We start from the raw sequence: 18,941 nt of genomic DNA on the forward strand, positions 1-18,941 counted from the left end.
AAATCTAGCAAAATGTATCAATTTTTGTAGGAGATGATGGTAATTTTCATGTTTCCCCATTATATGTTTCTCTCATTTCTCAATTTTAAGCAATAGGTAACAATTTTATAAATAGAAAAGACAGTGTGATTTTTAAAGGAATATGTTTTTTAAATAGCATCTGTGGCCCTAGCTGGTTTGGCTCAGTGGATAGAGTGTCGGCCTGCCCTGCGGACTGAAGGGTCCCGGGTTCGATTCCGGTCAAGGGCACATGCCCGGGTTGCGGGCTTGATCCCCAGTAGGGGGTGTGCAGGAGGCAGCCAATCAATGATTCCCTCTCATCATTGATGTTTCTATCTCTCCCTCTCCTTTCCTCTCAGAAATCAATAAAAATATATTTTTAAAAAAATAGCATCTGTGATTTTTCTAACTAAATGGGAACTTTCCTCTGAAATTGTATAGTATTTAATTCAGTTCATAAAGGGCTTACGACATGCTACCTTGGTTTTCTAACTGTGTGAGAACAGCAATCTTCCTAAGGGTAAGAGTTCAATTACACTATACTGCTCAGAGTGTCCCTACTTACGGCATCATTAAAATGTCTGTAACACGAATGAGTAAGTGTATGAATGGCAGGTGGTCAATAAATTTATGTTGACAGATTGCTTACGTATAACAGATAAAGAAACTACCTGTGGATAACAGATGGTATAATTTTAAGCTTTTTCCTGAAAAGCTTTTAGATATAATTAAAAAAAGAGTTTACTATATATACACATTAGCTTAACACCATATTCCAAATTTTTTCAAATTTGAGGAAAAACATGACTCTTCAGACTGACAATGTACTGTCTACTGTGGAAAATCCAGATAAATCCACATGGAGACACATCATGATAAAACTAGAGAAGATGAAAAATTAAGAGACCATCTCAAAAGAGAGAAAAGACAGATTATCTACAAAGAAAGTATAAAAGGTAGAAGAGTCAGATGACATTGGTATAACAATCAAAATTATTGTTGAAAAACTGTTAATCTAGAATTGTATACCTGACAAGTCCCATAAAATGAGCTCAAAATAAAGGAGTTTTCAGATATATAAAGGAGATTTCAGATATATAAAATTCACACTTCTCAGCGAGTCTCATTGAAAGAAATGTTGAAGAATCCAATCTAAAAAATATACAGTTAGCAAATAAAAATATAGGACACCCAGTTAAATTTGAATTTCAGGTACACAACGAATGCATTTTAGTATAACTATGCCCCCAAATTACCTGAAATTCAAATTTAACTTGCTTTCCTGTATTTTATCTTGTAAACCTACCTCAAAAGAAAACAAGAACCCAGAAAGAAAACATGGGATGTAAAAGAAACCATGCTGAGTGCAAAAATTGATAAAATGTCAGTAAGTTCATATACCTAACAACTGTATGGAAAAAAAAACACCTTTCTATATTTACATTAAACCTTCAAAAATAATTGTGAAGTGATGACTTTTATCTAAGCCACAAATCCAAATATGTGAGTTGTCATAAATGGTCTTTGGGCATTTCCATGTTAAAAGAAGTGCAACTGTTTTCCCAGCATGCATCACAAAGCCTGATCTATCTACTGTACATGGTACATATAATCAATCATAGGAGCCTTGCCTTAAAGTTACAAAGCACTTCATCTTACCGTACCTGTCCGTGTTAACCCAGCACATGCCATAGGCCACATTCTCTTCTCCAGCCAAGTAGGATTTCTTGAGGGACTCACTGCACTTTCTAGACTTCTCAAGACACTCAAAGACCAGTCTTCATGTGCCCACCCTACTGTGGTCACAATCAATTTTTCTGGGAATCATTAAGAAGTCTGAGATGCAAGCTAAAACCCAGGCAAGCCCTTCCTAACCAAAATGTCCCATGAATGGTTTACTTATCTGGAATATTAATCAAGACCGGCGAGTCTCATTTCATGACACCGAGATATGCCCTTGAAAACAACGTGCATTATCTTTCCTATGGGCCAAAAAAAAATTCAATTTCAGATGCACTTTGAGGAGCTATCTGAAAGGAGCCCTACAGGGGAAGCTGTGGTAATGAGTGTTATTGTGCCTACTGTATCTGTTTTGGAAATGTGTTATATTGAAGCGTAATGACCAGTGTAATAAAGTGACGCCAAAAGAAAGTTATGCGGACAGCTCTCTCATATTTGCTTTAATGGGCTCCCGGGAGCCAGCTAAAACCCAGCTAGTTGGGACAGTGAATAAAGCAAATTACATGCTGCTGATTCAAACTGATTTAATTACACTAGATCCAAGGGCAGGAACGATGTCTTATTCATCATTCATTACATATCCTTGGTCTGCAGCTCAGGAGCCCCGTGCCAATTAATGTTAGTGTAGTAGTGAGTATTTTTAAAAGTTCTCAAGATTATCTATGAAGATAGAATATACATACACTGGATTATAAAAGTGTAGATGCCATCTAGTTGTTTATTGTGGCATTGCCCACAGCACCTGGACACATGCAAAAATGTAGAAAATACTACTAAGCTGATTTTATACCTAAACACTCATGCATCACGTAAGTGATTTCAGTAAATCAAAAAAGAGATATTTGCTTTTAATAAAAGATTTTACTAAACAGATCAAGCCCCAAGTACTTTCAGAAATAAATTCTACTTTTAAAACTTAGATTTACACCTAATTTAATAACTCATCTCACACCAAAGTTACCGGTAAGGGAGAGTATTCAAAATTTGAGGGAAAACTTAGCTTTTGAGTAAAGCAGTATGAGCATATAAGGTTCCTATTGTCATCATTGCTGTGATATATTATTTCATTTAATTCTCGTTCAATATCAGACCTGTAGCAGTCATGGAATGACAAATGACGCTCTCGATCCACCAGGAAATAGAACTGCATTGTTTGTTATGAGAAACAAAGCAAATGATAACCACTCCAAAATGTTGAGGGCAGGTTTGAGAGCTCCATGTGTATATGTAATAAATCATTCCTCTGAAAAGATAATTGCAGTCCCGCTAGAGAGAAGAAAAAAAAACAACACAAAACACCCAACTTTGAGGGCAATTATTTGAAAGCTCCTCAAATTAACTCGGGGCACAGTTGGTTCTTTGTTACTGAGCACACATTAGTGCAAGTTGTATCATTGGAGGAAATAATGTCATTCTAGGTATTAATCACTTTAATTTCAAATGCGCTTGGTAAGCCGAGAAGACGTGAGACGGCAGGAACAATGTGGAATGCAGAAGTAATTAGATGCTGAATGGGCTCCTTTTGAAAACTGCAGGGTAAGAGAACCAAAAAGCTTCAAGGCTCTAGGAAAACGGAGGGTATGTATGTAACGTGAGAAAGTTCTGTTTCATTTCACTGACCAATCACATCACAAAGGGAGTGAAATTAAGCCCTTCACTCAGAAGCAATTTTAACAGATTATGCGGAATGAAATCATAATATTTTAGGAGTCAATCTTCTAGTGTAATTTAGCGGTGGCTTCTTGAGGCACCGTGAAATAGAGCTTTCTGTGATACTTAAGTCTAGAATCCGTGCCAAAAAGTATAACAGTGTTTTTGCAAATATCCTCCTGAGACAAACATAAGCCAGGATGTGGTGTTACTGACCATCAGTGCAAATGACCATTTGATATGCTCAGTGTGAACAAACTTTGCTAAGGGCCACTTCATACCAGCCACACCAGGAGAGGGGGAAAAACCCTCAAGCAAGTACTGTTTAAAAGATTCTCCATTCTAATTTGTGAAATGAGATAGCAAGTGGTTACCTGCAAATTTCCACTTCCACTTCGACAGTATTTTGATAACTACGAACTCTTAGAACCTTGAACCAGCCAGTAGAAGGAATATCAGATAATCATCCTTTGTTATTCAACAAAACCTTATCAATGTTAACTTCTTTGACTTTTATTAAGTTCAGCACACATGGCATATCTTCTGTTCCAATTAGTGAGTATTCACATCACTAATACTTAACAGATATATATGTATACATGGTAAAGGGGGCCATACTGCACATAGAAACAAGTGGTTTGGAAGTTTAATCCTGGCTGGGCCTCTTTTCATATGTGTGACCTTAGGAAAGTTACTCTCTCTATGCTTCAGTTTCTAATTGGGATTAATAATGTCTAAATCCTATCCCACCCCCAAAAACATTCCTATTCTTCGTCATTTAACACTCAGAAAAGTTAGGAGCATCTGTCACTCTTGAGCCTTTCTAATAATTAGCCATGGAGGATTAGGAGGGTGAAGGATAAATAAGGACCCTCCTCAGTCTACAGTCCAATGGAGCAAGAAGACAGGCTTAATCACAGAGGAGACTTCAGGAAACCACATGCCTAGGGGCGAAAACTTGTGTGACAGACCAAGATGTCGCTTCTTTCTTCTCATGCACAGCCTCTACCCCAGGAGACAGAGTAATGACGGCATCAGAGAACTGGGATATTCCCACAGAATCATCTAATCTACTGCACAGGATAGAAATTTTCTAAAGAACCATGGCCAATAGTTAAGTATCTGTTGGGTCACGTCTATGTGCAGGAAGCTCAGTACTTCCAAAGGCATTTCAGTACAATGCCTGGGGAATGCTATTCCATAGTAGCGATTACTTGTAGTTCTAAATATGCCTCCTTGTAGCTCCATTCTATTGACTTTGGCTTTTGAAGCAACTCATGAAAGTCTTGTTTGTAAGATAGTTAATCAAACACTTAGAGGCACATTTACAAACATTTAAGGCTTGTTTATAAATTAGCCATTATATGTGTCTTTGGTCTGCACTTCTCCACGCTAAACACTCTCAGGTTTTGGGGCCCTTCACGAGCTTGGTTGACCTTATTAGTCAAAAGATAATGAACACGAATACCCAAACCCCAAATTCAGTCTGACTGACAGAGTGCAAGGTCATTACTTCTAATGCTCTGCTCATTCTGCTTCTACTAATGCATCCTAAAATAGGGTTGGGCTTTTCATAGAGATTTTTTATCCAAATCTGTGAAATTATAACTTGGTTTACACTGTAGTATATACATTTAGCCATCTATTCATTTATTTAACCTACTCATTCTTCCTTCCAATTAATTCCATCTTTCATCCATTTAATACAATCTTTCAATGATATCTTAAATTCTGCTGACTCATACATAATGTTGATTAATCTACTATTCCTGTGTCATTGAGGTTCGCAGACATTCTTCAAAAAGTGCCTTGGACATCCTCTCCTTGATCAGTAATTCTAACTTTCCAAAAATTCCTTCATATGACAAGGGCTTATAATATTTTAAGGCGAAATTTTTTAAAAAACATGGTATGTGCATTTCAAAAAAATTATTTAAGTCAGTGAAAGCTCTACACATCATAAAAGCTACACAGATGCAGTATGGAATACTTTACTCGAGAAAATTCTCAGTTAATTACGATATTTCTGTGACATGAACCATTTCTATAATTTATAACATTACCTTAATCTACTGTCTTATAAACACATGGTCGAGGATACAGAGCCCCAGACCACAAGTCGGAGACATATGCTACGTTTTTGACATGGATTTTGGTTCAGTAAGTCTCCTAGAAGCTGTTTCTGTTTATTTCAATGTACACACAGTCCAGTAACTAATAGCAACATTTTCATCCTGGACACGTAAGGGGATATTAGGAGCATTAACTGCACATCCCACAAAATAACACACAGAATGTGTTGTCCTAAATGGGCACTAAACTCGGTATTGGGACACCTGAGTTACAGCTTAGCTCTACGTATTCAGCCACAGGAAAGCCGCTTAACCAGCCTGAACTTCAAGGTCCTTCGTTTGCAAAGTGTTGACACTGGGCTAAATGACCTCTGAGGCTCTCCCTGCTTGTACAATTCTGCTGTGGGTTCCAAATAAAGTGAGCAAAAGCACTCAGGACCTGTCACATTTAGCTACCTAGTTTTCCCTACTACCTGGCTAATGTGTGTTCACTCTGATGTTTAACACCTGGGCACTTCAAGGTGGCCAGCAACACTCTGAGAGCAAAAAGGGAGCCCTGCTGCCCAATCATGTGTCAGTAAAGAAGTAGTACTGCTAGGTACATGCATGTGCTCATGTGTACACATGCATGCACCCATGCATGGATGGAAGGTGACTAGCATGGAGACCACTAAGCAATCCATAATGTAATCCAATCTCCTGTGGATTTCATTGCAAATTAATAGAAGGAAATAAAGTTTACATGGTAATGAAGCCATTCTAGCAACTGTACACTACACCCCTATATTTCCACATAGCTAAATGGAGTGAGCAAGAGGTGGGTCAATGTATAACCTTACCTGCTGGGCTAATGAGCAAAACGTGGCCAAACAACTCAGGTTTCTAAAAAGCCAAAACTACTGTTGAGTCCATCCCAGTGAATTCGGTTAACCTTACCTTGACAAAAGGTGTTGTTAACCCTCTTATAGCCTTGTAGACATTCCATCATTTGGTTATATCCATGATAAGCTGTAAGAGAAGAAATAATTCTTTTTTATGTACTTAGTTTTAATTCTTACAATCCTAAACTATTATATGTGATAACCAGAGCCACTTAAGGCATTAGTGGTCTTACTCATTTCTAAGATACCAATTCAATGTATACAGTACTAATTTATTTCACATTATCCTTGTTTGTCAGTATACTTCATGTTTTGCATTAGATATAGTCTCAATTATTTTTCAGTAAACGCTGATTATGTTAAATGAGAGAATCATAAGACTTTTATATTTTATTCCAGTTATTCCTTATTTATATTACAAAGGACCGCTTCCTCCCCAATGACTGCTACAGGCGCTTGAATTTTCTTATTGTGGGTTTGGGTGACTACATGCTAGTCTGCCTGGGACACTCCTGAGTTATGCCTCATGTTCCAGCAAAGTTCATGAACAGCACTCCATTGCACTCTCAAAAGTGCCCCAGTTTACACAATGCATCATATGCTCGCCTTAATTGCAGGGTCGCGTATTCTACTTATGAGCTGATTCTTACTAATATGAAATCTGGAAAGAACGGGAGGTGAGGAGAAGAAGCTGGGATCAGTTGTATGGATTTATCACTCAGAAAACTCATCAACGATATGAATGCTGCAGTCACCCATTTACCAAAACGCTACTTGCTGAAATCTGACACTGTAAAGTGAAACCATAGTTGAAATAGCGTAATTTCTGGAACCACGGAGACCTAGGGTCTGCCCAGCAATACTCTGCGACCTTGAGAAACAAAGCTTCCTGGGCTCCAAATGGCAACTCCGTGCAATGAGAGTATCACCTCTGCCGACCAAGGCAGGGCTGTTGTGGAGTTTAGAGATAATGAATGCAAATGCCTGCAATGGTGCCTGATAAAAGCACTCACTCAATGACACGTCACTGTTCTTTCCTGAAATAAAGTATTCTTTATTAAAAAGATAATGAACAATAGGAAATGGGCCATAATCAAAATAGGTTCGGCTACTAAAAAGACCTGCAGAAGGAGTAAAAAAGGAAGGCTGAAGTAAAAAATAAATCTTCTTATGGAAAATAAAATTACTTTGCATTCTCAGCACTAATGGACAGGGTGAGCATGTCCTAGTGTTGTTCCTCTCCTCCTTCATTTCCTTTCTTTGCCATATTCCCCCATCTTCAGATCCTTCAAATGCTAGAAAATGGATAGAGTGAGGAATCTGACATTAGTGAGTTAAGAGAAGGGACAGGTCGGCGTGGGGGGAGCTGCCCCGTTTACCTCCTTGACTGAAGGTCTAGTCCTCTCCCATATGGCAAAGCCTGGTGGAGCAGACTGCCTACAGAGATTGTGGGCGCTCTGTGAACTGTTCAAAGGCAAAAGAGAGGCAACGGCAGGGGGCGGAGCAAAGGATCTCCTGAAGTCTTCCTAAGCTTAGGATTCAATGTTCATTTTCTTCTAAAATCTCTTAAGGGACAAGCGACTTGCTCATGCTACGTACATTTTTTAATAGATTACAGACTATTTAAGGAAATCACCTGCAAATTTAAAATTTAAAGTTTCACAGTAAAAACTGATCCACAGTGAAAGGTATTTTTGTATGTGGCTAAACAAAAACTTCAAACATTAAATAAAAGCCATTTGAAAACTGAGGTTTGGACTATTTTGAGTGAAAAAAAAAGAAGACATGGAACACAAGACCATAGCATATAAAGCCAAGGAAAGTCTGTTCTCTTCCAAAAGGGGTATGATTTACAGAGTAGTACCAACCCAGGAAAGGAAAGTTTCTAAATGACACAGGAAGAATGTGACCCCCAGAGTGTTTCTTGGGAGTGAGTCACTTAGGCACAAACGAAGTGAATGTCAAGATGCTAATGGTTTACTCCATTCATAATCCACACTGCCCATCCCCAAGTGAATCAATCTCTTTAATTTTATACATTAAATGAGTCAACATCTGAATTCATTTCATCAGCCTTTAGTTAAAAGCGTTAGCAACTTTGTACGTACTTTCACATTCTATCTAACTTATTATCAACATTACAATATAGAGCTATCAAAACCATATGAAGTAGATGAATTTATACCTAGATGGCACAATTCAAAAGGTCAGGAGTGGAAGTTAGGGATAAAAAAGCAAAAAACAAAAAACTATGATTCCCGTTACCCCTGTCTTGCAACTTGGGGGTGTGGAAAATAGAGAAGAGAGAAGAAACTAAGCAAAGATAGATAGATAGATAGATAGATAGATAGATAGATGATAGATAGATAGATAGATAGATAGATAGATAGATAGATAGAGAAGGAAATGAGAAATAAAAATAAGGTATAAGATGAAAGATAAGTATTAGAGAAGAAAAACTTGGCCACAAAACAAAGTTGTAAGAACTGGGCTTGTCTTTCTTTAGTCCTTAAACCTAGAAGCAGGAAATATACCACCCTCTACAATATTCCTACAAACATACACAGTCAATGTAGGGTAGGCAGTTAAAACAAAAAGCAATATTTTTTCAATATTTTAGATACAGACTCTCATTTTCATGACCTATGGACTCAATAGCAAATGAGAACTGGGAGTCTAGCACAGGTTCTACCTAACTTCAAACTCCAGGCTCTTTAAAATCACACTAACTGTCTCATAGATGCCCCTTCCATCAGGTTCCCAACATAATTTCAGGCAAATGGGTCTTTCAGTGAAGAGGGACCATCACATTCAACCCACTTTCTGGAAATCCACATTGGCCATCATTTTCGAATCAGCCTAGAAAGTCCACTGGGGACATCCTTGCAGTACTCAATGTCCTTATTTATGTGACATTTTCTCTAAATGAAAGTTATTAGAAACTTCAATGGCTGTTTCCACAAATTGGTCCTCTAAAAGAATACAGTAATATCAACAGAACAGTGATACTAAGTGAAATTAACTTTAGGAGATTTAGAAAACACACAAGTTAGAGAGCTAAGGAAGTCTAAATGAGAGACAATTATTTAAAACAAGTTATTATGATGGGAGAATAGTTTATAAGACAGACATAAGGAGCCACAGTGATTTCAAGGTGGCAGATTCTAGACTTAACAGAGAGGTTTCGAAAGCATTTGAGAATATCAACCAAATCAAATAAAAATTACTCAATTGAAGCAAATGGGAAATTCCTTGAAGTGTAAAATATTTTTTTAAAAAACTTACAAAACTCTCCAGTTATACAAAGCAAAAAAAGATGACTGAGGAAAGTATCACTCCCTTCCTTGGCAAAAACGAGATGAGTAAGTGTAAAAACACTCCACTTAAAACAAGTTACCTTTGTTTTTCTAAAAACGTATTAAAAATCAGTTTTCCGGAATTAATGCTACATACAGAAACTAAAAATAAAAACTATATTTGGGAAAAAGGTAACAGAAAGATGTGATTCTGGACTTATTCCAATCAATAGCTTCTGAAAAACAGATTTTATAGAATAATCAAAGCATGTGGGTGTCAACAGTCATGTGACCGAGAACTGCGATAGTATAGAAGCATGAGTAAGAAGAAAAGGGGAGAGTACTGGGTTCTAGTTACTATCAATTGCTTTTTTACAATCATTTCTTCATTTGAGCTTTTTTCTTTTTAAGTGAATTTTGAAAAGTTAGAGTATAACAAAAACTACAACAGTCGTTATGGCTGTTAATAAAAACTTCATTTAAGAAATTTAACCTAAGAAATCACAACTGCACTGACTTTTTATAGGATTTGAAACATGTCATTATCATCTTAAAAGCTATCCTGTTTTCTCTTCACCTAAGAAAATAGACCCTGTTTTATTTAGCATATCACCTCTTAAAAGACTTTTTAAAAAAATATGCAATCTGAGTGAAGAAGGCAACTCATAACTGTACTTATTAAAAAAAACAGAATGGGGCCAGAAAGTGGCTCAGATGGCTCCGATGGTTGGACATCGACCTGTGAACCAGGAGGTTGCGGTTTGATTCCCTGTCAGAGCACATGCCTGGATTGTGGCTCGATCCCCAGTAGGGGGCATGCAGGAGGTGGCTGATCAATGATTCTCTCTCATCAATGATGTTCCTATCTATCTCTCCTTCTCCTTTCCTCTCTGAAATCAATAAAAATATATTTTTTAAAAACACACACCAAAAAACACACACACACACAAAAAAAACACACACAAAAAAACCCCCCACAGAACGGGTATCCTTCTCCTCTCTCTGAAATCAATAAAAATATATTTTTTAAAAACACACACCAAAAAACACACACACACACAAAAAAAACACACACAAAAAAACCCCCCACAGAACGGGTATAAAACTTTTCTCAGACCTGTAAGGTTTTTGGAAGTGCAAATTTTTGCATGATGTTCTACAATTCAGTAAGAGTTCTTTGAAAGTTGAATGTCCCACCATTAAAACAGTGATCATAAGGAAACAGATGTGCTACATTAACCTGCAAAGGAAAGAGGACATGTCACTTACATGGCTTCTTGGGGCATTTCTGGCATTTGTGAAAGCCCCAGGAGGTCCCCACGGTTCCACAGCAGTCCTCCTGCTTGGAGAGGCCAGGGAGCGCTTTGCCACACTGCAATGATGGGGTGTGAAATACGCAGGTTAATTGAGTGCAGGACGCCCCACTCTAGAGCACTGCTAAGCTTCAGCCACATTATAAAACAGTCATGTTGTTATCAACAGAATTAGAGAGGGGAAAAACAACTTCAAAACAGAACACCATGACGGAGTCAAGACCACATTGAAATGAACAGGCATATTTCTAGAGCTTCCTGGCATTGTTAGTCTTATGAGAATCTGTCACTGTTCAGAGCACTTTATAAAACTTACGCTTCCAAGCCCTTTTTTCTCTTAATAGAACCTGAAAATGTAAAAGATCAATATAAACCTTTAAAATTTTAGTTTCAACTATCAGCGGATCATCAGCAAACAGCACTCCAAGGGCAGGGCAGGTGTGTAAACCTTGAGAATGTGGCACAGAGCCCATCTACAAGGGGCTGTTGGTCTCCCTATAACCCCAGGGCCCGGGCAGGGAAAGAACAGAGAGGACAATACACGAAATGCTCACTGGCTGAGCCAGATCAGCTCTCACAGCTCCAGCAGTGGCGAAGGCATCAGGCAGCCAAGCGGACTGACGTAGGAGGTCGGCCAAGCTAGGAAGACACTGGCAAGTTTAAACGAGACCAGGAAGCAGAAGAGCAGGGCTGGAGGCCACTGACCACCTGGAGCTGCCCAATGTAAAGTTCCATCTCATGGCCTTGGTCAACCACAGGTCAGCGAGGCTGAAGGAAGACACTGGCAGGTTTAAACGAGACCAGGAGGCAGAAGAGCAGGGCTGGAGGCCACTGACCACCTGGAGCTGCCCAATGTAAAGTTCCATCTCATGGCCTTGGTCAACCACAGGAGGTCAGAGAGGCTGAGAGGCAGGGGTCTGAAGAGAGACCAACTCAGTGAGGTTGGGAAGGTCTAGGAAAGCAGACCCTGCTCTGTGTGCCGATCCTGAGGGCAGCTGTGCAGGCTAAGCCCACATCTCAGGGGTCAGTCCGTGGCCTGCATCTGCCTCAGCCTCCACAAAATCCTCTAGCGGTTTCAAGAGTCATCTTTCCAAAGACAAATCTGATCACATTCCTCCACAGATGACACGCCGGCAGTGACTCCCACTGTCTGAAGGCTGCAAACGCCCTGGCATGACACAGAAGGCCCTTCCTATTCCTGCCTAAGACAGCTTTTCTGACTTTCTCTCTGCCCCCCTTCACCTCTCTACACCCATCCTCAGGTATCCTAAAAGACTACAGTTTTCTAAACTGTCTTTCCGAAAGCTGTGCCTTCTCTCTCTGACGGCCCTCCCTTTTTCCTTTGCCCAGAGAAACTTTCTTATTTCATGAGCCCCAACTCTGGGGAACCGTCACGGGAAGCCTCGTGTCTCCTCAGTTTTAGCAAGTTCCTCCCTCCTCTTTCCTCCGGCACTTTTCTCACAGTCCCACAGCCTCTGCAATGTGTTTTATTTGAATGTGGACGAATCTTATTTACCTTTATATTCCAGTGCACAGTGCACACCGAAAATGCTCAATAAATGCTCGAGGGAGGGAGAGAGGGAGGGAAGGAGGGAGGGAGGGAGGGCGGGAGGAGCCAGCTGCCATCCACCCAGGCGAGCAGTGGCTCTGTGAAAAGCAAAGGGAATCAGCCAATGCACAGAGGCCAGTGAGTGGGACACTGTGGCAGCAAGTCGGGCAGGTGGTGTGCCTTCCAAGGGCAGCAGGGAGTAGACACGGTCGCCTGGCAGCCTCCAGGGACAGTCTTCTTCCCACGGGTCCGCGCACGCCGCATTCTGACTGAGGCGCCAAGTGACCAAATTGAAAAACGAAACCAGGGGTGGCCCAGCACAGTTAATGAATTTTCAGTTATATCATAGCTTTGAAGTCATTAGGTTTCAGTTTAACCTCAGAGGCTGCAATGGGAAATGCAAGGCAAGGAAGAAGGAAGAGGCAGTCATGCTCCAGGCATACGACTAGGAACACAATGGTCATGTTAAGAAAAGGTGAAGGGATTGAGAAGTACACACTGGTAGTTACAACATAGTCACAGGGATTTAACTAGAGCATTAGGGAATATAGTCAATATACTGGAATAACTATGTATGGTGCTGGGTGGGTACTAGACATACCAGGGGGGAACACTTCATGAAGTATATGATTATCTAACCACCAAGCTGTGCACCTGAGACGAATACAACAGAATATTGAATACAAACTGTAATTGAAAAAAATATTTTAAAAAAGGACACAGCAGTCTCCACTGTGGCGATCTGCTGTCTCCAGTTTTATCCATCAGACTTATGTGAGACACCAGTGCACGTCACATGTTGATCATTCTTATATCAGGCTCTTCGGGTTCTTCTCTTCATCATGCAAAACTCTCAACACTTGCTGATTTTATGTGCTCAAACGTTTAGTAGCAGTTAAAATCCAATTTTCACCTTGGATTCCGAGAATGTTTGACTTGGTATAGCGAAAATAAACCATGTCTCTCTACCGGGCCTCACAAAAGGTACCAGGTTTTCGTTACAGGACTTGGGCCGCTTTATCCCATGGCTTTGTTTTTGCAGGTCCACAGCCAAGAGCAGCACAAGCCATCCAAACTGATGAAATAAACGGCCGTGTAGGTGGTACCAGACACTGTGTTTCTTCCCAAAACTGGGTCTGCACAGCATGAGAACAGGCTGCAAGGGATGAAGGCAGGCTTACAGCAAGGCACTAAGTTCTAGGTATGTACCCCTTTAGTGTTTGAGCTATGAAGAGCTTTCAACGTGTGGCCATAAACTCCACCCGAGAGATCTTTGTGGCCATACTCAGGGCTCTCGCATGAGACTACCCAATACCAGAGGTCCTCCCTGGCTGTGGGAAATAGTTAGAGGAAATGAAGGCAGAGGAAGGATCTTCTCTCCTCCATGCCGAAAGGCCACATGGGAGAGACCACATAGAAGAGGATGCTGGAATTCAGAGTCTCCTCTCAGACGGGAGGATTCTGCTTCTCCATGAGACATAATTACATGGACACAGACTGATTCTGCCTAACTATATTTTTATGCCCAGATTGAGGTGAGTTTTACAAGTGAAAAACACAAGTGGAATTTCTCCTATGTGAATCATTCACCACATTTTCAAAGAAAGCCAGTCTCTCATTTCACAGCATACCTTGTGCATAAGCAATCCAGGAGAAGCGTGCTACACTTACAACCCAATGTTCAGCTATTTCAAGTCAGAAAGGAAATTATATCCTGTCAAAGGGGCAATGCGCTATAGCTCCCCCCAAAATTCACACCACTCCATGCTGCAGATTAGGGGACACTGACCCCACACACCCATGCTAGAATTCTGCAAATACATGACCCACGTAGAGCAGTGCAAAGGGAACAATGAAGGTTCTGGCAACCATGCCCTGTGGGTATCAATTAAAAGAAGTAGAAAAACTAAACACTACCTGTAGCCATGATGGCAGAGTTCAGATATGTTAAAATGTGTTGCTTGAAGCTAGTTACATGATGAAGGTATTAGTAGGACTCGTGGCTGCAAGTCACAGGAAGAGAGGATCCAACTCATTAAGCAGGAAACCACTTCAACATTTAACGGCCCTCAACAATGGAAGATACTGACATCTTCACTCAGAGCACAGACTGGGCGAACACCTCTCAGGAATGCCCAGAATATAAAGCAGATGACTTCTATGGTGTCTGCCAGGTCTAGGGTTCTATGTTCAACATACTGTGTGTGTGTGTGTGTGTATGTATATGTGTGTGTGTGTGTGTGTGTATATATATGATTTAGAAAATGTAAATTAGTAGACACTAGAGCCAACCTCAAGTACCTCTGTTGCTCTCACGTCTATAACAGGGCCATGTCAGATGCACTCCTAACCACCTCTTTTGTCTTACTTCCTTGCTCATCAACAGCTCCAGAGATGCTCACTCCAGTCTGAGCCTCCTCCTACAGGATCATGCAAACTATATGGAAATGGAAAAAAAAAAACACAAATAGAGATACTCCTGACCCTGATTAACCAGTGCAGTGACCATGATTCTTAGAAAACTGGGTGCATGAAAATGACTCTTTGACCCTTCCTATTGTTATATCTCCTTTAGCACCAGAAGGTGAAGCTATTCGAGAATCGTTAGAATTACTTCACGAACATCCATGTTATAACACAAAGTATCTCCTTTAGCACCATGCCTCAGAAGGTGAAGCTCTTCGAGAATTATTAGAATTACTTCACGAACATCCATGTTATAACACAAAATTATTACATTATGGTGTGAAAACCGTCAATTTTGAGTGGTTACGAGTTAACAGACTGCAAGGTTATGTACTTTTATAAATCTTGACCTGATAGGGAACACTTATCAGTAGACTTCATCCTCAATTTTGGAATAGTGCCATAGTACTTTCCTGGTCAACCTGTGATTACAGATGTTTTTAGAGCTCCCTCTAAATACATAAGCTGGAATGATAGCTCGAAACTTATTTGGCAACCAAGGCTTACAATTTTTGTTAATTAAAAACTCACCACTGGAGTTGCTTCAAAGGTGAACAATAACTTGAAGAGGTTGTGATCAATACTGGAGATTGAATTTTCATACCATAAAATTACTGGTACCTACAAATCCTCACTCCAGGAATGTGTGCTTACACAGGGCCAGGTTCTGGGAAAGGAAGATCCAACCATGGGAAAGAGAAAGAAGAACTGAACTGACTCATTAGACCTGGATGTAAATCCCAGTTCTCTCTGATGAGCAGTGAGATGTTCAACAGATAGTCCAGCCTCTCTGTGCTAGTAATGACAATAATCCCAACTTCAAAGAACTGTAGTAATATTGATTCATACCAAGCAGGGCTGCCTTTACCCCTCTGTGGAGACTAGAAAAAGGTGACCCTTTGGGATGTTTTCTGCACTAGGTCATAGCATTTGGAAAGCAGCGTGTAGGCTGGCTCTCCATTCGTCCCCTCAGCTCGTGTGCCGTGTGAATATAATCTATAAAGTGTTAAAGTGCTGGCGATTTGCATAATGAAATACTCTTATGAATTATCTTTCTCACATATATATCTATATAATACTCATTTTATTTTATTCTCATTATACAATGAAGGATAAAATATTTTGAGTTTGAATAAAGATTGTTTTCTCAAAGAGAATATGGCACTGAACCATGGAATAAATAAAACTTAAAATGTTAAAGCATACAGATTCTTTAAATGTCTCTAAAGATTACACTGAAGTTATACATGAAAGGAGAGAATGCTGATTCATTGCAACCCTTGCAAGAGTACACAGGACCATGTTTAGGCAGGAGCTGAAGCAAGACAGTGACTCAACTGCTACATTGAGGAGAAAGAGATTCCAAAGAGATAGAACAACTCTAGCTACACCCAGGGCCCACCACCAACAGGGAGAGGACCCAGGGTGAGTGGGTAGGAGGAGAAGGGCAGACAAAGGCAGGCCCAATACAAAGAAGTGGGGAAAGTCAGAGAATGAGCTGGAGCTGAACCATGGAGAGTTTTCCAAACTTTCGACTCAATTTGTAGTTGGGGATCAAAGGAGACAGGGAAAGGGAAACATCCAGTTTCTTTTCCCAAAGCAAAACGGTTTGGATTGCTTCCAATTTAATATTTGGCATCTTCAAAGTAATGGCAGACACAGAAATATTGATAAAGAAGAAAGAAAGAAGAGGAGAAGATTAAGTGTTTTTATAAAAGTATAATTTTTATATCTGGTGATTCCCCTCAAAAGTAAAAAAAAATAATTATTGGGGTAGAGTATATCATTAATGGGGGGTGGAGAAAATATATGTAAGGCAAACATGACCTGTAATCATCAGAGGACAAAAAAAAATGAAATTGAGTAATTATCAAAGGCTCATTGATTATTCTTCTCAAATAGCAGAAAGGACTTAAGTTCAGCATAAATGATCTCTTTTTTTAAACAAGACATGTTCTAACACAAAGCAAACACCCGGGCATCTCCATGTTCAGTAGAGTTAGTGCTTTATGAATGAGAACTTGACCTTTCCACACAATCATGTTCCCTGTGGGCCCCATAAAAGGAAGTGTAGAGATAACAGTAGCTGAGAAAATGACAAGACATAGCTTTTGAAGTTGGACCAACATGGGTCCAATTACCACCTACATGACCATGGGCAAAATTCTCAACCTTTGCCTACTTCCTCCTCAATATAATGGAACTAAAAATGTCCATTTTCACAGAGCTCTCAAGAGGACTGAGATAAAATACACAAGAGACAAATTCTACATAAAACAGCCATAGATGGCCAGCATCCATGAGAATCACTCGCAGTATTAGACTCCTTCCTCCAGGGCCCTCATTTACAAACAAAGGACCGAGGAATCTAACAGTTACTCCATATACAATGTCCCAGAGTCAACTTACAAAGAAGAGATATGTAAATAAATAGTTCAGATAGACATAGAAATAAGAAAAATAAGGTATTCTTAAAATTTTACTTAAAATGTTCAGGTTTTCACAAAAGTGTTCTGGCTAATAAAGAAATGCTCAGAGAATAAATGCTGTGAAGGATTTGTAATTATATGAATTTCATCTTAATTCTACTCAAGAAGCACAACCTGGTATCTCTGAATTATAATAATTCAACCAGTAAAATCAATGTTCAAAAACAGCAGACAATTTTACTTTAGGAACATCAAGATTTTTCTGGTCATGTACCATGTCTTGGTGCCAGAAGACCAAGGCTATGAAGCCAAAATAGTGGAGCCCACTCTGCATCTCCTCGCTGTAAACATCCATGGTCCAATCATAAGACACTGGAGAACATAGAACTCCCTAACACAGATCCCAGAGAAATATCTGTCCTTTCATGTTCGGCTAGTGATGTAGACTGAATGTTTGTGTGCCCCTCCCCCCAAATTCATATGTCAAAGTCCTGACCCCTAGTGTGATGGTATTAGGAGGTGGGGCCTTTAGGAGGTGATTAGGTTTAGATGAGATCATGAGGGTGGGGGCCTTGTGATGGAATTAGTGTGCTTATAAAGAGAGGAAGAGACCAGAGCTCTTTCTCCCTTTGCCATGGTGAGGGTGCAGCAAGAAGGTGAGTATCTGAGAACCAAGAAGAGAAATCTACCAGGAAGTGAATCTGTCAGCACCTTGATGTTAAGACTGCCCATCTCCAGAACTAGGAGAAAATACATTTTGGTTGTTTAAGCCACTCAATCTATAGTGTATTGTTATGGCAGCCCAAAACAACTTATATGGATAGCCATGGTTTCTTGTGAATCCTCCTTCCCCAGAAGAGATGGACTAAGAGGCAGGATGAAATAGTAGAAAGAATAATGGAGTAAAAACCAAAAAGCCTAAGTTTTAGTCCTCACCAACCACAAACTCAATGCAAGTCGTGAAGCAAATTAACTTACTTCTCTGGACTTTAACATTCTCATCATTAAAATGTTAAGGGTAAACTAATTGCTAGTACTCATGGATGTGCCTAAAATCTATGATTTTATGAGGGTATCCTGGGAGCTATGGTGGAACGGTGTCCTGTGTCATAGCAAGCCAGTGAAGGTAAGTGTTCCTTAAATGTCACCTGCCTGCCAGGTTGATACACTAGATTCTGTAATGCCACCTGTTATCTAGTCCTAACATGATGCTCTGACCTGGACCAACTTGACAAGTGATGTCCAGAATGGGCCTCCTCTTCTCTACCTTACCTCTTGCCTATCCCTTCCTTACCCGTCTATACTCACAAAAAAAGGCAGCTCTATCTTCCTGAAAGTCATCATGGTTCTTCAATGGCTCCTTTCTAGATTATATTATAATAACTAATTATAATGAACTAGAGGCCCTGTGGACGAGATTCGTGCATTCAGGGGAGGGGGGGGTCCCTCAGCCCGACCTTCACCCTCTTGCAGTCTGGGAGCCCTTGGGGAATGTCCAACTGACAGCTTAGGCCCACTCGCCATGCCATCAGTTGAACATCCTTA

General features: G+C 40.0%; 1 protein-coding gene across 4 annotated transcripts in view; it reads right to left on the reverse strand.

The window, feature by feature from the left end:
• LTBP1 (latent transforming growth factor beta binding protein 1) overlaps positions 1 to 18,941 on the reverse strand; it is a 208,157-nt gene that overhangs the window by 133,511 nt on the left and 55,705 nt on the right. For all 4 annotated transcript variants that reach the window (XM_014533213.1, XM_014533212.1, XM_014533211.1 and 1 more), the window contains exons 4-5: positions 10,909 to 11,011; positions 6,399 to 6,470 (exon numbers count right to left, since the gene is read on the reverse strand). In XM_014533213.1, coding sequence (XP_014388699.1) covers positions 6,399 to 6,470; positions 10,909 to 11,011 — 175 coding nt within the window. The remainder of the gene's footprint in view (positions 1 to 6,398; positions 6,471 to 10,908; positions 11,012 to 18,941) is intronic.

This window comes from Myotis brandtii, unplaced genomic scaffold, assembly GCF_000412655.1.
Source record: "Myotis brandtii unplaced genomic scaffold, ASM41265v1 scaffold953, whole genome shotgun sequence".
NCBI lineage: Eukaryota > Metazoa > Chordata > Mammalia > Chiroptera > Vespertilionidae > Myotis > Myotis brandtii.